The sequence below is a fragment of the Anolis carolinensis genome, chromosome 4 (genome assembly GCF_035594765.1).
Source record: "Anolis carolinensis isolate JA03-04 chromosome 4, rAnoCar3.1.pri, whole genome shotgun sequence".
NCBI classification, from domain to species: domain Eukaryota; kingdom Metazoa; phylum Chordata; class Lepidosauria; order Squamata; family Dactyloidae; genus Anolis; species Anolis carolinensis.
In genome coordinates, this window is record NC_085844.1 from 170,440,558 (window position 1) to 170,462,726 (window position 22,169).

Sequence of the window (22,169 nt, forward strand, 5' to 3'; positions counted from 1 at the left end):
GTGCTCATTTCTAAGCCGAAGATCCGGCGTTGTCCATAGACACCTTCAAGGTCATGTGGCCGGCATGACCGCATGGAGTGCTGTTACCTTCCCACCGGAGCGGTACCTATTGATCTACTCACATTTGCATGTTTTCAAACTGCTAGGTTGGCAGGAGCTGGGGCTAACAGCATCACACAAATATTACAGTTTGATAACAAGGATTCAAGGATTTGTAGTTCTATGGGAAGCTTAGAATGCTGCTTGCTATAGACAGCAGTATGCTCTGTAGTGTAAAAGTAACATTTATATGTTCTTGAAACCTCACAAGCTCAAGTTACTCACTTTGCCCCAAATATAGCAGGTGGCAAAATTGGCGCTAGGAAAAGACTTCTATTCTAGAATTCTACATTCTGGATTGGTGAATTTCACAAATTTAGATGTACTTTGTATATAATGTGTTCAGTATAATGGGGTGATCTTGTGTTCTAGTGTCATTATCACTTTTGTTCTATTAGTTTATCTCGCACACTCTTGCTCTGTGTGCTACTTGGCAACAACTTGTGTCCACTCTTGGCCTGGCATATCCCTTCTAGCTTCTAGCTTCTTTGATGATCTGGGTGATGAAAGGTGTTGTCAATTTCATGCTTTAAAGGCTTTAATACCTCTTCTTCAATGTCTGATGGACTCTGAAGAGGCTATCAAACGCTGGTAGTCTGTATTCTGATTATTAAGATTTAAAACACAGCTGCTGTGGAAATGGACTGGAAGAATTTATGGACACATATATAATCCTTCTGAGCTCCCGCTTTTGTTTTCTCGTGTTTTGTAAGTTTAAAGGTTAGGACCAGAATATTTGGTAAGGATACTTATTTAGAAGAAGGCCTTCAACAACCTGTGCTTGATTGATACATACTCCCTGCCTGAACACTAGATCTGTCCATGGTTATCCTCCTTAACACCCCAGCATAACCCACTTTTGGGAGAAACACCAAATGTGAAGATATCAGAGAGAGCCTTCTTGATCATTGGTTTTGGCTTGAGGCGGTGATTATACCTTGTTGGTTGGTATCATTTATTTTGATTATATTAAGCTGTAACTGTTCTTTATATTTTGATATATGATGGAATAGAAATATTTTAATCAATTAATAAATGTTTCTAGCATGCAAAGGGATCCTGTAACACTTTAGAGGCTGAGAGAAAAGGGTTGGTAGCATAAACTAAACCTGCTTTCTCAAATGTGTAGACTTATAGTGCATCTTCATTGCAGAAATAATGCATGTTGAACCACTTGAACTGCTATAACTTAATACAGTAGAATGATGGGATTTATAGTTTGTTAAGGCAACAGCACTCTTTGGCAGACAAGGCTAAAGCCCTAGCAAAAACTTCAATTTCTATGGTTCCATAGCATTGATCCATGGCTGTTAAAAGTGGTGCCTAACTGCATTAATTCTACAGTGAAGATGCACTCCTAGTCTACAAAAGGTTATGCTACCAACTTCTTTGGTCCCACCTACACTGACCATTTATTGCAGTTAAAAGCTAGCTTCAAATTGACAACATTTGCTCCCAAAAGCACATTAAAGAAAATTTAATGTGTATCAGTGCTCTGTGGTTTGTGAAATCACCATCTGAACCTCAGATTGATTTGATGATTTTCTGTGCAATTATCTACACAGCAAAACCACTTTTTTCTGTATTAGTTTGAAACTGCATTAAATGGTCAGTGTAGATGGCCCCATAGTTTCAGAAAATCCATGCTTTGAACTGGATTATCTGGCCGTATAGACTGATATATTCCTGTTCAAAGCAAATCATGTGGATTATTTGGGTTGATAATCTGGAAGGTGCCTCTGTCAGTCTTAGGGTGCTACAAGATCTCTTTGTATACTGATGTTCCAGTCTAACACAGCTATGCCTTTAAATGTTTCTAGAGGCTCTTCTACACTGTCATATAAAATCCAGATTATCTTCTTTGAACTGGATTATATGGCAGTGTACGCTCACATAATCCAGTTCAAATATGAATTATCAGTTTTGACAGTCTGGATTATATGGCAGTGTAGGGGGGGGGGTCTAAGTTATTTTCAAAGATTTATATTTGCTGCAGTTCTAAGCTTTCCTTGAGCAAAGGGGAAACACTGGCCTTATGTTACTGATTCAAGGCAATACTAAGGTCACTAGATCAGCTGAATGTATGAATCATGAGATGAAAGAGAAACGTTGAGAAATGTTTTAATAATCTAATAACTGCTGAACTTTCTTGCTAGTGTCAGAGACTTTTTATAGCTCCACTGAATTCCTAACCCTGAATTTCTTTTGTTGTCTTTCTCCCTCTCTGCTAAATTTGTTGTGGACAAAGACCTCTTCTACACATCTGAATAAAATCCAGATTATCTGCTTTGAACTGGATTATATGGCAGTGTAGACTCAAGTAACTCAGTTCAAAGCAGATAATGTGGATTGTCTGATTTGATATTCTGGATTATATGCCAATGTAAAAGTGCCCAAAGATAAACCCCTACAGATCAGGGATGGGCATTTTGGGGTCTTCTAGATGTTTGTTGGGATATATCTCCTAACATTACTAATACGAATGTCCTTATTAGAGCTGATGTTCACCAACATCTGGAGGGAAGCTTATTGTTACCCCTTCAAAATATAACCTACTTTATAAAAGTTAAAAATTTGTGAGATGAATACATTTTAAATATGATAGAACTTTTCATTTTGAGATAATCTATAGACACAAATACTGCAGGCCAACTGATATCAATGAAAGTATGTATTCTGGATAGAGTTTAATTGCATTCCATATTTTTGTATATTTTTTTCCTTATTCCTCCGACAAAATCTGCAGGCATATTATATAGCTAAGTAATGGAACTTTCTTTTTCTAGAACGGTGGCAGCTGAAGTTCGGAAGCAGATTTCAGGACAGTATGGGGGATCACCGCAGCTTCTTAAGAATCTTAATATTGGTGGCAGCATTTCTCATCATACAACTGTAAGTATTGTAAATATATATTTAAAATTGAGATGAGCAAATTACAACCTATAAACCCCGCTTCAAAAAAAAAAGTTGAAATAAGAGAAGGACCTTCTAAGTAAGTCACAAAACTCAAACAGACTTGTATAAGAAGGAGAATACAGTTCTTCAAATAAACTGGGCAAAGCTGTATAGGGCATTGTAGATCATAACTCATGCTTTAAAGTGTGCCTGGAAATAAAATAGCAGCCGTTTTCAAAATTTGAAATGAGAACCAACTGTTATAGGTATCTTTTACAGAAGCTATCTGTTTGTAATTTCAGTCTGCTTTTTTGTTTTTTAAAAGAAAGCCAAACAAAACTTTTTCAGCAGTGGGAAGTATGTAGAGTTGGTGGCAGGGATGTGGCTCTGTATTTAAATATTTTTTTCGATGTCAGGAGCAACTTGAGAAACTGCAAGTCTTCAGTTACTGATTACTTATGAGTAGCAAACAATGTTACTGTCAGTGCATTGGACTTCTTATGTCTGGTGGGTCTTATGAATCTAAAAAGTTAAGACAGGCAGTCCCTTCTTCAGAAACAAGATTGGTTGTCAGTCTCAGCCCCTGTTGGAGATACACCCATGACAATCATTAGAAATAGTTACATATTCCAAATAACGGTGTTGCTCTCTAGAATGGCAGCACTTTCAGTCGGCTACCTCTTTGGTGTGCTCAGGCGTTTGCAATATTTCTACACCTGTCTAAAAAAATTAAAGGTAGATGGCTTCTGTACCCCTGACATTTCTTGCTGAAAAAAAGCCAAGGAAAATTTAGGAGAGCTGAGAACAGTGATGTTAAACTAACCCCAAGATATTCCATGTTAGGCTTCACATTTGAATGCTTTTACTTAAAAAGTATTTCCACTGAAGTTAGTGGGACAGCTGCAATGTAATTGTTATGAGCTGCTGCCAACTTCCTGTCCACGCTGAATATCATCAACTGTTGTGGAAGTGTTGTGTTTTCATGCTTAGTTCTCACTATCTTGGGACAGGGCAATAACTTGAATGAATTACCTGACCATACGCGGTGATATGGTTGACTGCAAATCACCTGACAGGTAATGTAAAAGTCAGGTTGAAATTAAATAAAAAGTGAGTGCATTTGTTAAACCTTGCTTCATTTAAATATGAAAAGGTCAATGACTCTTACACTTTCCTTTCATTTCTGAGACATTTCTTGGAACGTTTGCCATTGCCCAATGGGGTACTAGAATTAAAGTAAGATTTAGCAAGAGAACTAGTAAGAATCCATCCTGTCTAGGAGACATCTCCTCCCACATCCCCAGTACAATTCTCTCAGCTGTGCTGGCAAATAAAGAAGAGTTGACTATATCAGACTATCGAAGGTTGCAGTTAAAATGACAATAACATATCTCATAGATCAAGACTTCTTAGACTTTTCCACTTGGGACCATTTTTGGCCCGAGTGCTTTCAGTATTGTTTTTCTTTTTGCTGGAAACAGAACTATTTAGAAGGAACCAGACTAAATCAGCATAAAAGTCCCCTGTTTCCTTATTCCTCATATTTGCTTTCATTTTTATATATTTGTGATGAAGCAAAGACACTTTTGTATACAAATTTGGAGACCTAGAATTAAGGCCATAAGTGTAGGATGAATATAAATATGTGGCAATCCTAGGGAGAGCAAGATGTCTAAAATTATTTGGAAGTTGTCAGGAAATTTTGCATCTATCCTATTGGCTGCTATTGTGCTTTTTATTTTGAAAGGTGAACACTGGTACAGTAGAGTCTCGCTTATCCAACATTCTGGATTATCCAATGCATTTTTGTAGTCAATGTTTTAATACATCGTGATATTTTGGTGCTAAATTTGTAAATACAGTAATTACTACATAGCATTACTGCGTATTGAACTACTTTTTCTGTCAAATTTGTTATATAACATGATATTTTGGTGCTTAATTTGTAAAATCATAACCTAATTTGATGTGCAATAGGCGTTTCCTTAATCCCTCCTTATTATCCAACATATTCACTTATCCAACGATCTGCCCGTTTATGTTGGATAAGTGAGACTCTACTGTATTTCAAGAAAGAAAAAGGAGAACATTAAAGACTTTGTGGTTATGGCTATGCTCGTGATTAATGCAATTCCATTGTGAAAATTGCTGTGCACCCTAGTTTTTGTTTTGTTTTTGAAAGTTATAATGTGTTCTTAGCACTGTGCATATCAGAAGTGTTTTTAGGATTTTGTCCTGAATATTATCCTCTATGAGAACAGTTCAGATATTGGACTGTGACTGGAGACTAGGGTTTGAATCCCTGCATGGCCATGGAAACCCACTGTGTGACCCTGGGCAAATAATACATGCTTTACCCCAGAAATCCCTGTGATAAGGTCACCATAAATCAGAAACAACTTGAAGGCAGACAGTGAGAATTAATCCTCTGTCCCACTATTGCATGAAAGGCAAGTGGTGAAGGAAAGAGGGAATGATCTGACAGATTGCTAATTTCCTTTCTGGGAAATCACCCCTGTGTTTTAGCTATTGCTCACCAAGGGGAGATTCGAAGGGTATATATTTTCCCATCACAGGCAAGCCAGTGCTAATGGAAGGGTGTATTTTTCCATCTACCTGTGCTATGCAGATGTTTCAGGCTGGTGTCTTTGCTGTCTGTCTAGACTGCTCAGGGATCTTATCCATTGAATTTAGCAGATCAGACCGAGCTGATTCATTTAATGACTTGGATTCTTCCTTCGTCTGCTGCCTTCCTCAGTAGCAGAAATGCAGTCTTATTGATAGAGGCAAGTAGGTCAAGCACCCATTGCCATTCTTTTTCACCTTGACTGGCATGTTTGCTGTTGTTCTTTTATAGAGAACTAAACATGACTTCAGGGCTTTGAAAGGCATGAGTAAATAGAAGGACCTTTCCTCTCTGAATCTCTTTTATTTTGAGTTCAGCAACGGTCTCTTCTGCTTCTGCATACACCAACACACATTTCACTGTTACCTCTACAGTTCCTGGTATTTCTCGTTCAAGGATTTTCACCAGAGAGTCCTTGAATACAATAAACAGATACTGGTTTTCTCAAACTAGAGTTAAAGTTTTTTTTTTCATGTCAGGAGCAACTTGAGAAACTGCAAGTTGCTTCTGGCGTGAGAGAATTGGCTGTATGCAAGGACGTTGCCCAGGGGATGTCCGGCTGTTTGATGTTGTACCATCCTGTAGGAAGCTTCTCTCATGCTGCCACATGGAGAGCTAGAGCTGACAGATGGTAGCTCACCCCGCTTCCTGGATTTTAATCTCCAGCCTTTTGGTCAGCAGTCCTGCTGGCAGAAGGATTTAACCCATTGCGTCACTGGGGGCTCTAGTTCAGGGATGATGGGAAATTGTACCAGGTTGGTGAAGATTAGCATATACAACAATATCATAATCAGTGCAGAGTCTCCCCTTTGCCCCCGGTGTTTTAGATTGCAACTTTCATAATCTCTTCTCATTATTCCAGCTGGGTGGGTTTCTAGAATGTTTGCAATGTCAGCAATTTTCTATTCTTTACTACATGGACCAGTGGCCTGACATGCAGTCCCTTATGTCTACATGGAATGTTTGAATATATTTGTTATTTTGAAGGCACTACAGACTTTTATTTGAGTTTGTATGAGTTTATATTGTCAGTCCCTTGATCTGTGCAAAATAAATTCTGACAAATGATGCATATACTAACAATCCCACCTAGTAACCTGAAAAAGTACAGGGCAGAAAATACAGATTTTCAAACCCGTATTGTAATTTAAATCTCAATTTTGCTAAAAGTATCAGTGCAGATAGATCATTTTAATGCTGTCAAATTGTGTTTTTTTTGCATTTGCAACAAAATCAACCTAATTTGTATGAATTCAGCAATGAAAACTAAGCATCCATCATAGCATTTTATAATTATGTTAATATTTAGAAGTACAGAACACTTAATAATAATAATAATAATAATAATAATAATAATAATAATAATAATAACTTTATTTTTATACCCCGCCCCATCTCCCCAAAGGGACTCGGGGTGGCTTACATGGGGCCTTGCCCAATAAAACAATCAAATATTAAAACACAGCAATAAAACAGTTATCCAATAAAAACATCAATTACAGTAAAAACAATTGTTAAAATCAACATAAAACATACAATATTAACACTGGAGACTAATTCATAGAACCCAGGCAAAGTGCAACATGTGCCGAAATGGGCCGAAATGGGGAAGGTAATTTCACAGTTGGAATGGACAAAGTGTAATATAGCATTGGCAACACCTCGAGAATGGGGCTATTATAAAATGGGCAGATAGATCAGTCCGACACCAAATTAAGTATCAAAGGCCTTTTGAAAGAGCCAGGTTTTTAAGCTCCTACGGAAGGAGAGGAGTGTAGGGGCCTGCCTGATCTCTCTGGGGAGCGAGTTCCAAAGCCGGGGGGGCACGACGGAGAAGGCCCTCTCTCTTGTCCCCACCAACCGTGACTGTGAGGGTGGTGGGAGCGAGAGAAGGGCCTCCCCCGACGAGCGAAGAGAACGTGTGGGTTCATAGGGGGAGATGCGGTCTCTAAGGTAGGTGGGTCCCTTTGAAGTATTAAAAGTATTTTCAAGTGTAAAATGAGATAGGTAGCTAAACACACATATATTTTAACAAACACCTCCTTAAATTAAACTAAATAAGCTAGCCATAAAATGTTTTTGCTAAGTATTCTATGAATTAATAAATAAGACACATTTTTCAATGAAAGGCTTCTGGACTTTTTGAATGACTGATCAGGAAATTGGTGGCGGTGGCTGGCCCCCTGAGACAACACTGGATCCAAAACATTCCATTGACTAATATGTGAGGTTGACATATACATGAGTATAAAAATAATCATCTGTTTGTCATTGTTCTCTATAGATGTATTCAACATGCATAACAATCCTAAAGGGGAAAACAAAACTCAAAATAAGTAACCTCTCCTCAGTGCTATTCCCCTATCTTTATTTAAAATGAAATAATAAGTTGCTTTAAAAATGCAGACACAGTTCCTAATATTTTGTGAATGCCCCTTTTGGTTACGGTACAGTAAAGGATGTATTGCACAACTGGGCATTTGCAGCTACTTGCCACCATAACATATGTGCATCAAGTGGTAATTCAGCGTATAAGAATGACAATAACAACAATGCTGTCCTCTGTGCAGGTATCTGGGAGTAAGTCCCATGGAATCTTCTGCATTATCTTTCTTGAGTAGACATATGGAATTGCACTGTATTAGACCTATATTTTGTACAAAAGATATTACTTTCTTTTAACAGTGGTACTATTAGACTATTAATTAGGTGTAGATAAACAGTGAGAAAGTAGGTTGGATTATGATGGAGAACATTTATTTCATGCCCAGATAAGAGCACATGAGAACAAAGGATGTGAACTAAGGCTGCAGTTTTTTTATTCAGCTGCAGCATACTTGGTCCTGTCTTGACAAAATAGCTTGTGTATCAAATCCCATGACACTTTAAAAATGAAATGGCACTAGGAAATACAACAGTGCTGTATGGATGGAATAACAGATAGACATGCTTAGCTAACACATTGCTCATGTTGTATTGCAGGGATGCAGGTAAGAAAGCAAATAGAAACAAGAATTGGCGAGCTGAAAGAAGCACTAAACTACAACAAAATACTGTGTTTGACATCCAGGGAAGGACAAAGTCGATAGGAAGCAGAGTTTTATTTTCCTTCTACTAAGGGGACATAACGGTGAAGAATAACAGAGCCTTAAAGACAAAACGCTTGAGCGTCCTTGTAATAGTCCGGTTATAAACATTTGAGACAAGGTTTTTACCATGCAAGCACTGACAACCTTAACTCCTCCTGTGCACACTCACCAGCAAGCCAGGCCGAAGGATAACAGCTTATCTAAACCCAATCTATCAAACTGGTATCTTACTTTAGTTAAGGTCTCTCTGCACATTTATATGAACATAAAGTATGTATATCTTTAGGTTGAAGATCCTCTTACAAGAGGTGAATTATTAAAGAGGACTGAATATTTATTTATTGCGATGACCAGAATATTGCATCTTGAATACTGACTTTCATGTGGCTGTGATGATGATATAGAATCATGTACTTTTTCTCAGTTACCTTAATACAGCTGTATAAAAACATAGAAGACATTAAGCTCAGCCTTTTTTTCTTGTGGAACTGGCACTGTCCATACTGGCTGGAAGATTCTGGAAAGAGCAGTCCAAAAAAAAAAAAAACATTTCCATGCGCAGGTTTCTTCCCAAAGATGGTATATCTGAAGAATTTTTGATAGTGAAATTAGCCTTTCCAAGAAAAAAAGGCAGCTCATCCTAACATTTTGCCTATATTTTCTTTATTAAATATATTTTTGAAACAGTTTTTGTCTTGCTCATTGAATATCAAGCATTTACCTTAATTTAGCAGTAAGGAGCTAGTATGGGCTTTGGAACGCTCTGCTTTCTATTAGAGTAAATAAAATTTGGGTTTACTGATTTCACCAGTTTTCCTAGTTGCTTACTGACCCCTGTATCCTCATAACCAGTACCTGTGGTTGCATTTACCTGTTTCTAGGTTTCATTTGTCTTCCCTCTTTAGGCATTTCCTAGGTTCTTCAGCGTGTCTTTATGGTATAATTCCACTGGAAGTTCATTCAATAGACTTCAGAATTACCCATGGTTTGGGTATTCATCCCAAGTTTTAAAATGTATCCCCTGTAAATAGGCAGTTGTACTGTACTAGGAAGGTACCACCTCTGTCCTATATTCCTGAAACTATTTCAAACCAGTCTGATATATTTCACTATATTCAGAATAAATATTTTCACTTAGATGCAGGTTATTAATACAGTACATAAAATGAACAAAAATAGCTATAAAAAATAAATAGCACTAGTCACATCTACACTAATAATGTGCTCCAGAGCTTCCCTGGATACAGCATGTGAGCATCTTTGGAGCTCTTTGATGTTCAGATAGATAGCTAGCTGGGCCAAAAGCGCATAGGGGCACTCCGTGAGAAATAGTTGTCAGAAGCAGCCCTCTTTGCATGTGTGTACACTGGATCATGATGAATCCAGTCTGATCCACTGATCCGCTTCTCAAAAACACTAGAATTCAATTTCCCTTTGTTCCAAATTAACAGCTGGAAACAGCATTTCTGTTGCGATCCAGCCATGTGGTCATGTGGACCCCACACAACAATTGCAAGGCGAGTCTACTTTATTTGGTCCATGTAGACCAGTGGTTCTCAACTTGTGGGCCCCCAGATGTTTTGGCCTTCATCTCACAGAAATTATAATATTTGATAAACTGACTGGGATTTCTGGAAGTTGTAGGCCAAAGTTTCTGGGAACCTACAGGTTGAGAACCACTGATGTAGACACAGCCTTGGTGATCTGTCAGCAAGATCATGAAACCAGAATGTGAAAAAGAAGAAAGGGTGGGAAGATTGCATGAAAATAAGGGGACTCATACAAAGAAAGAATTCTAAGGGAGGTATTTTAAGGGGTGAAAATAGAATAAAAGAGTTGGCAGTCAGTTCCCTTTATGTCTGAGCTCATGTTCAGTGGAGGGTGGGGGGGGGGGAGTCTTGAACATATAGGCTATTTTGGCCTTGGTGTGGGACTGGAATGGTTGTGTGCATATACTACAACAAAGAGGTCAAGTTTCAACATTCCTTCACAAACGGATATTTATGGTGGCATGCTAAAAACTAAAATTTGTATGTGTGGCAGACAAAACACTGGTTTATTAGAGGTTAAACCTTGGTCACCATGATCAGATTTTCCTGCAGCTGTGTATTGGTATGAATAGACCTTGAAGTCAGAACAGGAAGAGATGTAGAAATGGAATCAATTCAGCTTTCTATTCTGCAGTTTACTTGGGAGCATTGTTACTTGTTGTAAATTAGGCATTGTATTCAGCCTTTTCAATAAACTTGACACTTTAAAAGTAAAATAAAATATTTCCTCCATTAGCTGCAATTTCCTTTGTTTTTATCATTTGAAAGATAACTTGAAAGCTTAACTGGCACAATATCCTATAGTCTGTTATAGTTTATTGAGGAGAGGTCTAAATATTGTTTTCTTAATAGGATTTGGCAACCTGTTCACCAGGAGGGTGGTGCCAAGAAATCCCTTATAATGATGGTTCTAGCCAGAAAGAAGATAGGTTGACCTTCCAAAGCTCTCTTTCCCCGCCTATCTTCCATAAAAAGCCAGAGTTTAAAATAATGCGTTTGTCTTTCATCTGCCAATAAGCCGACACAAACTAGTTTCTCTTCATAATCATGGATTTATGTTTTGCCTGTTTACTCAGGTGGTAGGCAATATTTCGGGCTGCACAGATGGCAAGGCTAATGTTGGCTTCCGGGCTTGACGTTTATGTTTGTTTACATCTTCATGCTATGATAGTCAACTGAGAAGGTGTAGGCACAGTAATGGGATGCCTTAACTGGAAGTTGCTGAGCTGTTGTGGCCTTCTTTGACTGTGCTTGTCAGAATTAAGTCCCTGGTGTGTTGGCAGTTTGCTCAGCAGGAGAAATACATTATCTGAAGAAACTATACATACTATTTAGCTGAAATAAAAATCTGATTCTCCTGCCTATGATATATCATACTTTCCAGATAGAAACGATTTGGCAAACGTTAGTGACAATCTTTCCAATTATTCCATCTAGCCTCTGATCCATTCCCAAATATGTAAACAATTCAGATTTAGAGGCTGAAGAATGATGGAATGTGTGTGTTTGGTCTGGAGTATGGTTGTGTCATATTTAGCCACCAATTTCCCAGTTCTTCATATTCTTCATGTCAATTCCTAAAAACCTCAGCCCCAACATGTGAGGGAGATAGAGTCCAAAGCCTCTGGAAAGTCAAAGGTTACCCAGCTCTGTCATATCTCACGAGAACATGTGGAACATCATCAAGAACAATTGGACAATGAGTCAGTCTTACTAGACTGTATATGTTTGTGAAATGGAAGAAGTCTTTGCATGCCAACACAACACATTTTTGGAAGAAAAGAAGTCTGGTGAAATTTACAAACAGTTTATTGCTCAGCCCATTTTAAAGCCTTTGATATTTTTTTTCCTCTTTGTGCATTTGATTATCTAAGTCCAACATGATAATGTTTCTCATAAGGTTTACAGTCACTGAAGAACTCTTTGTCACATTTTCACCACCTAGAAATGATTTGTGGATACTGGTGATTTCCCCAAAATAAGGACTGGTACCTTGGATAGCTGCTTTAAAGTTTAAGACTATACTTCAGACTGATTTAACCACATGGGGAAATACAACAAAAGAAAAGACTTGATTTTTTTTTAAATAGTCAAAAGGAAGCAAACAAGAAATATTTGGCATTTTGCCATATGCATTTGGTAGATTTAAGCCTGAATATATATTTTTGGTCACTTTAGAAGTATCCAGTATCTATATCCAATCTGGCTATCTGAACTTTTTAACTTGGGTACATTCCTTCTGCAAAAAGCTAACTTCACAGTCCTTTTGAAAACAAAGGTCATCTTAAAAGCCTACATTTCGGAAGTCATGGATGTGCTGGCAGCAGCTAATGTGTTGATTTTAGCATTACTTATAGTTACTCATGAGTCTTGTGTTATGTTTATAATAACATGTTACCATCTAATTGTTTCTGGTGCTCAGAAATACAAAAATAACCAAAATGTTTCCAAAAGGAATCCCTCTCCCTATACTGTTTCTATTATTATTGATATTTGTAGTTGATAATAATGTTATTGTTGCATTGGCCCCTCAGAATCCCCCAAAACAACTTGTTGCATATGATTTCCAAGATATGGACCAACTTCATGGTTGACTGGCTGTCTTGGTTAATACATAGCTTGGTTTTATCTCCTGTATGCAACGATAGCAAGGCAACTATCCTCTAGAGATCACTAGTTCCAAAACTTTGTTCCTTCATGAGTCTTGGACTGTTAGTCAAGGTGATTGGGGCTTCTGGGATGAAGTCAAAAAAACATCTGGAGATACATGTTGGAAATCAAAAATGCTTTTGTGTGAAGCATTTCTGATTTTGGTACTGTATACCTATATTAATAATTAAATTGGAAATTCTAATCATTTCTTGTAAATGTGACCAGAATGACAAATATGTGATAGAGAAGATCTTACATATCCTCATTTTCTCTAATACACGTTAAAATTTGTCATCTCTTGTGTTTCATTTTTGAACAGGTGCCCCTTACTGAGCCAGTAGATCCAGTGGATATGGAAGATTACCTTTTTACACATCCACTTGCAATGGAATCTGGTCCTTTGAGAGACTTGCTTGAATTCCCAGCTGATGATATTGAAGTCATTTACAGCCCTAGGGAATGCAGGACTCTAGTATCAGCTGTACCGGAAGAGAGGTAAGGAATATGTTGGATGAGAGCCAGATATTTTCAGAAATGAATGTGAATATGTTTGGGAGATAGCCATCTCATATACCTAACAGAAATGGGTTTTCATCTTTTTCAATTTTTTTTCACAGTCACAGAAATACATTGCGATTAAGGCAGTTTTGAAAGAAAGGGAGAGGCAAGATATAAAGGGAGAGAGGGAGGAAGTATGTGGTGAAAAAGGGAGCTGCATCATTGAAACTCTGGGCTGAGATATATAGCAAAATTAAAACCAGTGGATTATTCATGTAAAAATTGAAATACCCATAGCAGTAGGAACATTTGGCATGAAGGTGGGAAAGTATTATGTAAAGGAACTTTTGAAGATGGAAACAGAAGAAAATCATTTTAAAAAACAGTATGTTTGTATATGTGGGTTGATTAAGATGGGTTGCCTTGTTTTGTAGGATTGCTAGCCCTCAGGGGCCTAACTATATGATTCCCTTTTCTCAAACATTACAATAATTAAATGGAAAAGCAATTAAGAGAAAGTGGATACCTTTTGTGCCTTGAGACAACTAGAGATCTCAGCAATATGTAATGCAGGCTGAGTATCCTATTCTGAAATGCTTGGGACCAGAAATCTTTTGGATTTCAGATTTGTTTCAGAATTTGGAATATTTACATATACACAATAAGATATCTTAGAGATGGGACCCAAATCTAAACATGAAATTCACTTATGTTACATACAAAATGGTCTATTTTGATCTATTTTTGGTTTCTGATTTCTAGATAAGGCATACTCAACTTGTAATATACCATCAAATGATAGTTTGTATTGTCAACTGGAAAAGACATTGGATTTTTAAAGCTTGCAGGGATCAAAGAGATTTTCCGTTTTCTTTTCTTATCTATAGTGAAATGGACCCCCATGTGAGGGATTGTGTAAGAAGCTATACAGAAGATTGGGCCATTGTGAACAGAAAGTAAGTAGACCAATTTGGACTCATGAATGACAATATGACCATTGTGGGGGACATGGAAGACAGGAGCACATGCATCTTTTTGAGATGATTCTGTGTTGGAAAGCCTTGTGCTGCAACTTAGCCTGATATGGTCTTAGATGAAAGAAGACACAAATATTGTAGGACAGTTTTGATACTTAAAAAGACAAGAGACAAATCTACACTGACCACTTGCCCTGGGAATGATCTGGAGTAGTGAATGCCAGATAGGGTCCGGGATTATTTGGAACATCAATATCCCCCCCCCCCCCCAAGTTACTGACCATCCAGCAACACCCTTACCTTTCTCTCCAGTTCTGCTCATTGCGGTGGCCAGTAGGCATGACATGGCCAGTGTCACTGCAAACAACAAGTGACCAACATAACTCACGTTATGTCTGCTGAACACTGTGAAAAGAAGAGCAGGAGGGGATAGTGGGTGCCATCCCATTTCCCCAGGCTACCTGAACATAGGAAACATGGGACGGCCATGTAAACAGTTGTACTGGTTCTGTCTCACAATTAACCCAACTGTTTTACATGGGTCCAAAGGCATGGTTTTCTCTGGATTCTGGGGGAGAATTCAGAGAAACCTGTAAGTTTGGCTAGTGCAGTTCAAGACAGCTAAATAGTGCTGGCTTGTGCTAACCCAGTGCCGCTTTGTGCATTGTTTAACCACTACAGAGCTGATTTGCCAATCCTTCGCACTAGGTGGTCAGTGTAGAAATGACCCCTGAAAGCAGTAGTTTCCACAAAACAAAAATGAAACACCCTCCACAACCATGAAGACAAACTCCAGTAGTTCATTGATATCACTATTTATCTTATTTGAATGGATTATCCAGGTTAGGGAGGGAAACAATATAAGCAATTATTCATTCCCAGAAAAAAGAAATCAGTTTCCCCACCACCACTAGGAAATCGTGTTGAAAAAATATTACAGCAATGAAACCTTTGTGCAGGTTTCTATCCCAAGATATGTCCTTGAGTGTTGCAGAGGAATTATTCTTCGAAAAAACACATGTGGATTTCTTGTAAAAGAAACAAGGTCAAACTTTTTGCATAGAAGCACTGCTTACTATGCAGTGTTTTTGCATATGCAAAAAAGTAACATATATTTTTCAACAAAATAACTCCTCTGTTACATTTCAGGGTACACATACATGTAGAATACTGCAGACAAACACTTGTAATGTGTAACTAAAACAATGGTAATAATTTGCCCTTGTATATGAGGATGAAATCATTGAGGATTTACATCCTTAATCCAGGTAAATTGTTGTGCATTCTATGAATCATCGATTGTTGACTAACAGATGAATATGCTTGTAAGATTTTGTGTGTTTGGCTATTTGCATGACAATGCTTTGTAATCTTCATTGTGAATGGTATATTCTGAGATGAATGGGAGAACTGTAATCTTTGTTAGACTCCATCAAAAATAATGGATTTCTTTCTACTTTGTGAACACAAAGACTTCATTTCCTCTTAAAAACAACAGCAATACAAAATATTAACAAAAATTCTAGTGAGGTGCTTAAACATTTTAGAAGTGGTTAATATTTTATGCTTATTTTTTGTGGGTCAGGAGATTGCTTAATCTATTCTTCTTCTTTAAACAAAATAGATATCACAAACTGGGAACAGGATTTAACCCAAATACATTAGACAAGCAGAAGGAGAGGCAGAAAGGACTTCCCAAACAGATCTTTGAGTCTGATGAAGCTCCAGATGGCAACAGTTACCAGGACGAACAAGTAGTGTACCTTATTGAATCTGTTGTCAAATATGTGGCAATTTCTTCTTTGTTTTATATTGTAAACTGCTATTAATTTCTTCAACATCAGGATGACCTTAAAAGACGATCCATGTCAATAGATGACACACCCCGGGGCAGCTGGGCTTGCAGTATATTTGACCTCAAGAATTCCCTCCCAGACTCTTTGCTGCCAAATCTTCTGGACAGAACGCCAAATGAAGAAATTGACCATCAGAATGATGATCAGAGGAAGTCCAACAGACACAAGGAGCTTTTTGCATTGCACCCAGCTCCAGATGAGGTATTGGCAGGATACTTGTGATTTATTCATACTAGCCTCAATCTGAGTTCAAATACCTATGTGGAAAGTTTGTGAGCACTTACTTGCCTATTACAGTTGACCTCCAACTCATCCTCCAAAAAAAGTCCTTTTTTCTTATTTTTTCTTTTTTTGAAGTTATTTTATTAATTATTTGACACAAACAATCTAATATACAATCAGAAAATATACATTCAAAAATAAGGGAATGTGTCTAGATCTGTATTCAAATGGCAATTTGTGCAAAATAAGTGTAACATACTCTACCATTCACTCAAATTCAAAACATTTTCAAAGCAAAATTCACCAGCTACTTCTCCCCCCTCTTATCATATGCAGAGATCCTAATGTATTTTTTAAGAAACTCCTTGCAAGAAAGGGAATATATCTTTATGATCAAGATAATTTCAGAATATATCTAAACACATCATAGTATCACATTAATAAAAAAATAACCCCATAGGAATGGGAACAGGCAATAAAATATTTTCTTTTGGTTTGAGCTTTTTGATTGCATTACGTACACCAGTATGGATAACTATAAAAAAACCAAATTTGGATAAATTGAAAAATGTTTAAAATCATAATCAAATCTTTCATTAACATTATTCCAACATATTTAACCTTTTCAAAAATCACTTATTTCTAATTTTGTAACATTCCAGCTTGTCCAAATAGCATTATGTATTTTTCTTTAAATATTTTTTCCTTTCCCTCTTCTTTTTTTTCTTTTTCCCCCTTCCCTTTCCTTCTGTTCCTTGACAACCACACATAATACCTTTTCTGAACACAAACTTAACATTCACATCTCAAAAGTTCTGCTATAATACATATACAAAAGAAAGTCACACCAAATAGTTCCAAAAGATGCTTCATCGTGACTTTCTTCCAAAGGAAGTTAAAGTGCGACGAAAATTTAGATTTTATAATAGTCAAACTTGAAACCTCCACGTTGAAATAGTATTTCCTTCTAAAAAGCTTTTGAAGGACTCCCAGTCCAAAAATATTTTTGCAGCCCAAGCATTCCATAGAGTTGTACTGAGGAACTTAGCAAGGTCCACAAATGGAAGTGCTTTAGGTCCTCCAATGTTATCCTATGGTACGTTTCAGGCCCAAGTATAGTCAAAATATAAGGTTCACTATTGTTCATGGTTTCACATATCTACAAGGGGTCTTGAAATGTATCTCTTGTGGATATGGGGGCTGTACTGTATAATAGGAATAGGTGAAACCTTCTATCTCAGAAAAGAAGCAAAAAGAAAGAAAAAAAGATGAAGGGCAGCAAGAAAACAACAACCTTCTTAAGCTTCTTTTATAGCGTTTTGGGTTATAAACTACAGAAGAAGTTTTAACACCTACATTCTGGAGAGCCAGTGTATTGTGGAAAACCACTATGATATAGTGATTTGAATATTGAACAATGACTAAGAGACCAGACTTCTAATCCCCAAGCAGCCATGGAAACCCATTGGGTGACCTTCTGCAAGTCATACTCTCTTAGCCTCAGAGGAAGGCAGTGACAACCCCCTTCTTAACAAATCCTTCTAAGAAAACCACACAATTGATTTGCCTTAGCATCTCCAGAAGCTACAAAAGCAAAATAACAAACCTACACTCTGTGGCCCTGAGAATGAGCCCTGTTTAGCTCAATGGGACTTCTGAGTATTAGACATGCAAAGGATTGCATAGTATCGTGCTATTCTCAACAGTCCTAAGGGTTTGCAACACTGCTGCCTCATGAAGATGAGGAGCCCCCGGTGGCGCAGTGGATTGTGACTTGAAGGTTGGGTTGCCGACCTGAAAGCTGCCAGGTTCGAATCCAACCCGGGGAGAGTGTGGATGAGCTCCCTCTATCAGCTCCAGCTCCATGCGGGGACATGAGACAAGGATGGTAAAAACATCAAAACATTCGGGCGTCCCTTGGGCAATGTCCTTGCAGACGGCCAATTCTCTCACACCAGAAGCGACTTGCAGTTTCTCAAGTCACTCCTGACACGAAAAAAAATGAAGTAGATAACTGATGCCAATTATCCTACCACATAATTGCCACCAAAATGTAGCAGGGGCAAAGTATGGTTCCTCTGTACTCTATAAAGCCCTGCAGATATAGACATAATGACTAAGATACCCCCCTTTTTTGTAGTGGGCTATATTTCATTGGCACATCACTATTAGCAGCATATGGGGTCTTCAAAAACAAAGAGTGTAAAATATGTGTGTGTTGCCAAACCATGCTTTAGTCAGTGGTTGTTGCAAACTCTTTTAGAAAGGCCAGAGGATGGTTGTTTTGTTTCTGCTCTCAAAGTTGCCTGAAGTAACATATAATTAAATTTTAAATGTATGTCTTTGGGCATTGCTTTCCAAAGGATTTTTTTTTACAGATCTACAATCTATTATGTAGCTACCCCACGTAAATCCCTTCACTGTTATTTATAGTTTCAGTAACTGCCACATGCTGTTAAGCCTTGAAGATTAAATTGTATTTATGCCTTACAAGATTTGGAAGGGAACCCATTGTATCTTCTTTTATCCATTTAACAGTGTGCTTTGTTTGTGGAAATGTTGCATGCATTGCTTATTGCGTTTATGCCCAATTATAGGATGAGCCAATAGAAAGGCTGGGCATCCCTGAAGTCCCCAAGGAACACTTTGGTCAGAGGCTTCTTGTGAAATGTTTGTCTTTAAAGTAAGTATTTGACTCAACAGCTTGCACAGTCCTATCCTTTTGTTCCAAGCCTATATATTTATTCATCTGTTTCTTGCACTGAAACATATGTATCAAATGAAGAGCGCATCAGGCCATTAAGTCTTCTTGGTGCCAGCTTCTTCAGTTCTCTGAACTGTATTGCTTGGAGAGATTCTGGATCCCATAGTAGAACAAATAAGTGCTTCCGTCTGCTGGCTCTCTTAAGATGTCAGTGTTTGTGGCTTATGAGGAAAGTTATTTTTTTTCCACCACTACCAATGAACAGTCGGCAAAAAAACTGGAAAAAGAAAATCTTATTTTTCCTCTATTGGAATACTTAACTCAGATTTGGTGAACCTGTTTGGCCAGAAAATCAGGGCAAACAAGGGAACAATTTTTTCCACAGAACATATAATTAATGTTCTGTGTATTCATTTCACCAGTAGTCAGCATAGTGTAGTGGTCTGAGTGTTGGACTACAACTTTGGAGACTAGGTTTTCATTCACTCTTGGCAGTGAAACCTGCTGGGTGACCTTGGGCAAGTCACATTCTCTTAGCCTCAGAAGAAGGCAGTGGGAAACCTTTTCTGACCAAATCTTGCCAAGAAACCCTGTGGTTGGGCCACCATAGATCAGAACAATACAACATCAACAGCACATTGACTCCACAGAGCCTAAATACCTTCAGAGCACCAGATCCAGTCTGATCTTGGAAGCTAAGCAGGGTCACTCTTGATTAGTACTTGAGTATGAGAGTGCCAAAGAATATCAAATACTTTCGGAGGAAGGAAATGGAAAACTATCTCTAAATATTCCTTTCTTAAGAAAAGCCTATGAAAGTCATGGCATCGACATGTTGACAGGTGACCTGAAGGCACACACACACATTCACTCCATTTGACCTGCTAATAGCTATTAGATTAAAATACTCATATTTGCAGTGTAGAAATCTTTTAATGTTTACTCAGCATGAAGATTACATGTAATTGCCACACCCAGAGGCTTTATACCACTAAAACAGTTACTCCTGGTTAATAACATTGCCAAAGGCTGCTGGAGACATATTCCTGGCACTTGGAAAACTGGATACAGGATTAGACTGGTCTTTTATCTTATCTAGCAGTGCTCTTCATAGTAAAGATTAGGCTGTGATGTCTCATGGGCCATGTAGTCCTGTTCCTAGTATTATTGTGACAGATGAAGAGGAAAACTTGGATTTCCCACCGTTTCAGCCAGAATTGGAGCCCTTGCACCTGCAGGATATTTGCCCTCCAGAAGTCAGCCAAACAAGCCTTGAGCAGAAATCTCCCCCATTTTCTCGCCGGGATTATTATAATCAACAAAGAGGCGCTCGCGAGGCGACTCGCCGGAGCGCCAGGATAGCTGCCAGACAATTAGCTGATTAAGTCTGTTTCCCTTGGGAAACTTTAAGGAGTCAAGCATCTGGACACAGAATGGCTTTCGTTTCTTGTTCCCCAGAGAAAGTGTTCTTTGGCGGGAAAACAAGATCCTATTTAGGTGTTTGCTCTCGGAGAAAACCTTGCGGAGTCAATTCGTCTGCTCGTGGAGTGAGATCGTGTGTAGACTTCGTACTCCAGTTCCCAGCTCCTGAATCAAGTTCCCAGCCCTGCCTTGTTCCACGGATTTCTATGGACTCAGTTCTTGTTCCACGATTGCCTTGTTTCAAGTTGGACCTTGCCAAGTCTCAAGTCTTGCCTTGCCTTGCGTTTTAAACCACGGACCCTGCTTCTCGGATTCCAGCCTTGTTTTCCTTTCCTTCGGATTTACCTTAAGCCTCAAAGACTATGGACAGTTCCCCACACTATTGCTTGCCAAATAGTGTGTGTTTCGGTGAAGTGGATTATAACTTTGGACTTTAATATCATATATTGGACATTGTTTTCCTGGACTATATTTGACCTTTCCTGAAAGGTCTACTTCTGAACTATATTCTACACTTGTTTTTATTGACTTTATATATTTCTTTAATAAAGATATTAGATAGATTCTGGCCTCTGCGTATGGTTATTGGTGCTCTGCAGCCTGGGTCCTGACATAGGCAGGGCTCTAACTAACTGTTGAGATTGCCTAGAAGTCTCTGGAAGGTTAGGGCAAACAGTGCTTTTATCTTTAGTTGCTGGCATTCCTCTTGTAGTTGTCAGTTGGCAAAGTTTCTCTATCTGGAAACCTCACCAGGAGCTATAGAGGCACTTTTGGAGAGTTATGGGGCTTTTTTGAAGTTAGAAGACAGCAGCGCTGGCTGATTTATCAGCATGAAGACAGCCGCACATACAGTCTTAAATTTTGTATGAAGTTATTTGAAGAAAGAGATCTGTTCCACTTGAATCTTTTAAAACTTTCAAAGCACGATATAGAAAATTGTCTTCCCTATAACTTCTTTTATATAATTCAAAGTTAAGAAGTATATGTGTTTTCACGGTTTCTTAGTGAATGCACGATTTTCCCTCTCTTTTCACATCTGGCTTCTGTCCCATGATCAAAAGCAAATTGATTTAATAAACCAACTCCTGTACGAATGCAGGCAATTATTGCAATAGAACATGAGTCAGATGATTGACAAGGTGAGCTTGAGAGCCGTGGCTGGCCTCGCTGAATCTTAAGACTTGAGACAGTTTGGGAAGCTTTCACTGGGGAGCAGAGAAACTTGTTAAACAAGTTTAATGAAGTGGAGCTCCTGAATATAGGGTTACCTGCAGTTGGTTCATTGCCTATAACTTTTCTCTAATAATACGAGGTAAAATTTTACTGGTTTTCCCTTAGAGAAATAAAGCACAAAACTGATTTTCCACTTGGCTGTATTCATCTTGTATGTCCTCAGTTAGGTCAACCCTGCTTGTTAGGGAGCTCTGGGTTATAGTGGAGCAATTCTCGTAACTGAGATATATGTGGACTTGTCTCTTAGAGGGAAACCACTTTATGTCCCGACACTAATCCAGTGTTGGTTCTTTGGCGTTTTCTTTTACAGGGTGCCATAATACCAAGAACCAGTACTAGACAATCT

The 22,169-nt window shown here is 38.2% G+C and overlaps 1 protein-coding gene across 15 annotated transcripts in view; it reads left to right on the forward strand.

The window, feature by feature from the left end:
* The window catches only part of dock7 (dedicator of cytokinesis 7), a 144,537-nt gene that overhangs the window by 17,861 nt on the left and 104,507 nt on the right, over window positions 1-22,169 (forward strand). For all 15 annotated transcript variants that reach the window (XR_010005395.1, XR_010005396.1, XR_010005394.1 and 12 more), the window contains exons 2-7: window positions 2,886-2,991; window positions 13,231-13,406; window positions 14,297-14,365; window positions 16,011-16,140; window positions 16,231-16,443; window positions 19,062-19,147. Coding sequence is in view for 11 of the 15 variants with exons in the window: in XM_062978244.1 (XP_062834314.1) it covers window positions 2,886-2,991; window positions 13,231-13,406; window positions 14,297-14,365; window positions 16,011-16,140; window positions 16,231-16,443; window positions 19,062-19,147 (780 nt within the window). In the remaining 4 variants the exon portion in view is untranslated. The remainder of the gene's footprint in view (window positions 1-2,885; window positions 2,992-13,230; window positions 13,407-14,296; window positions 14,366-16,010; window positions 16,141-16,230; window positions 16,444-19,061; window positions 19,148-22,169) is intronic.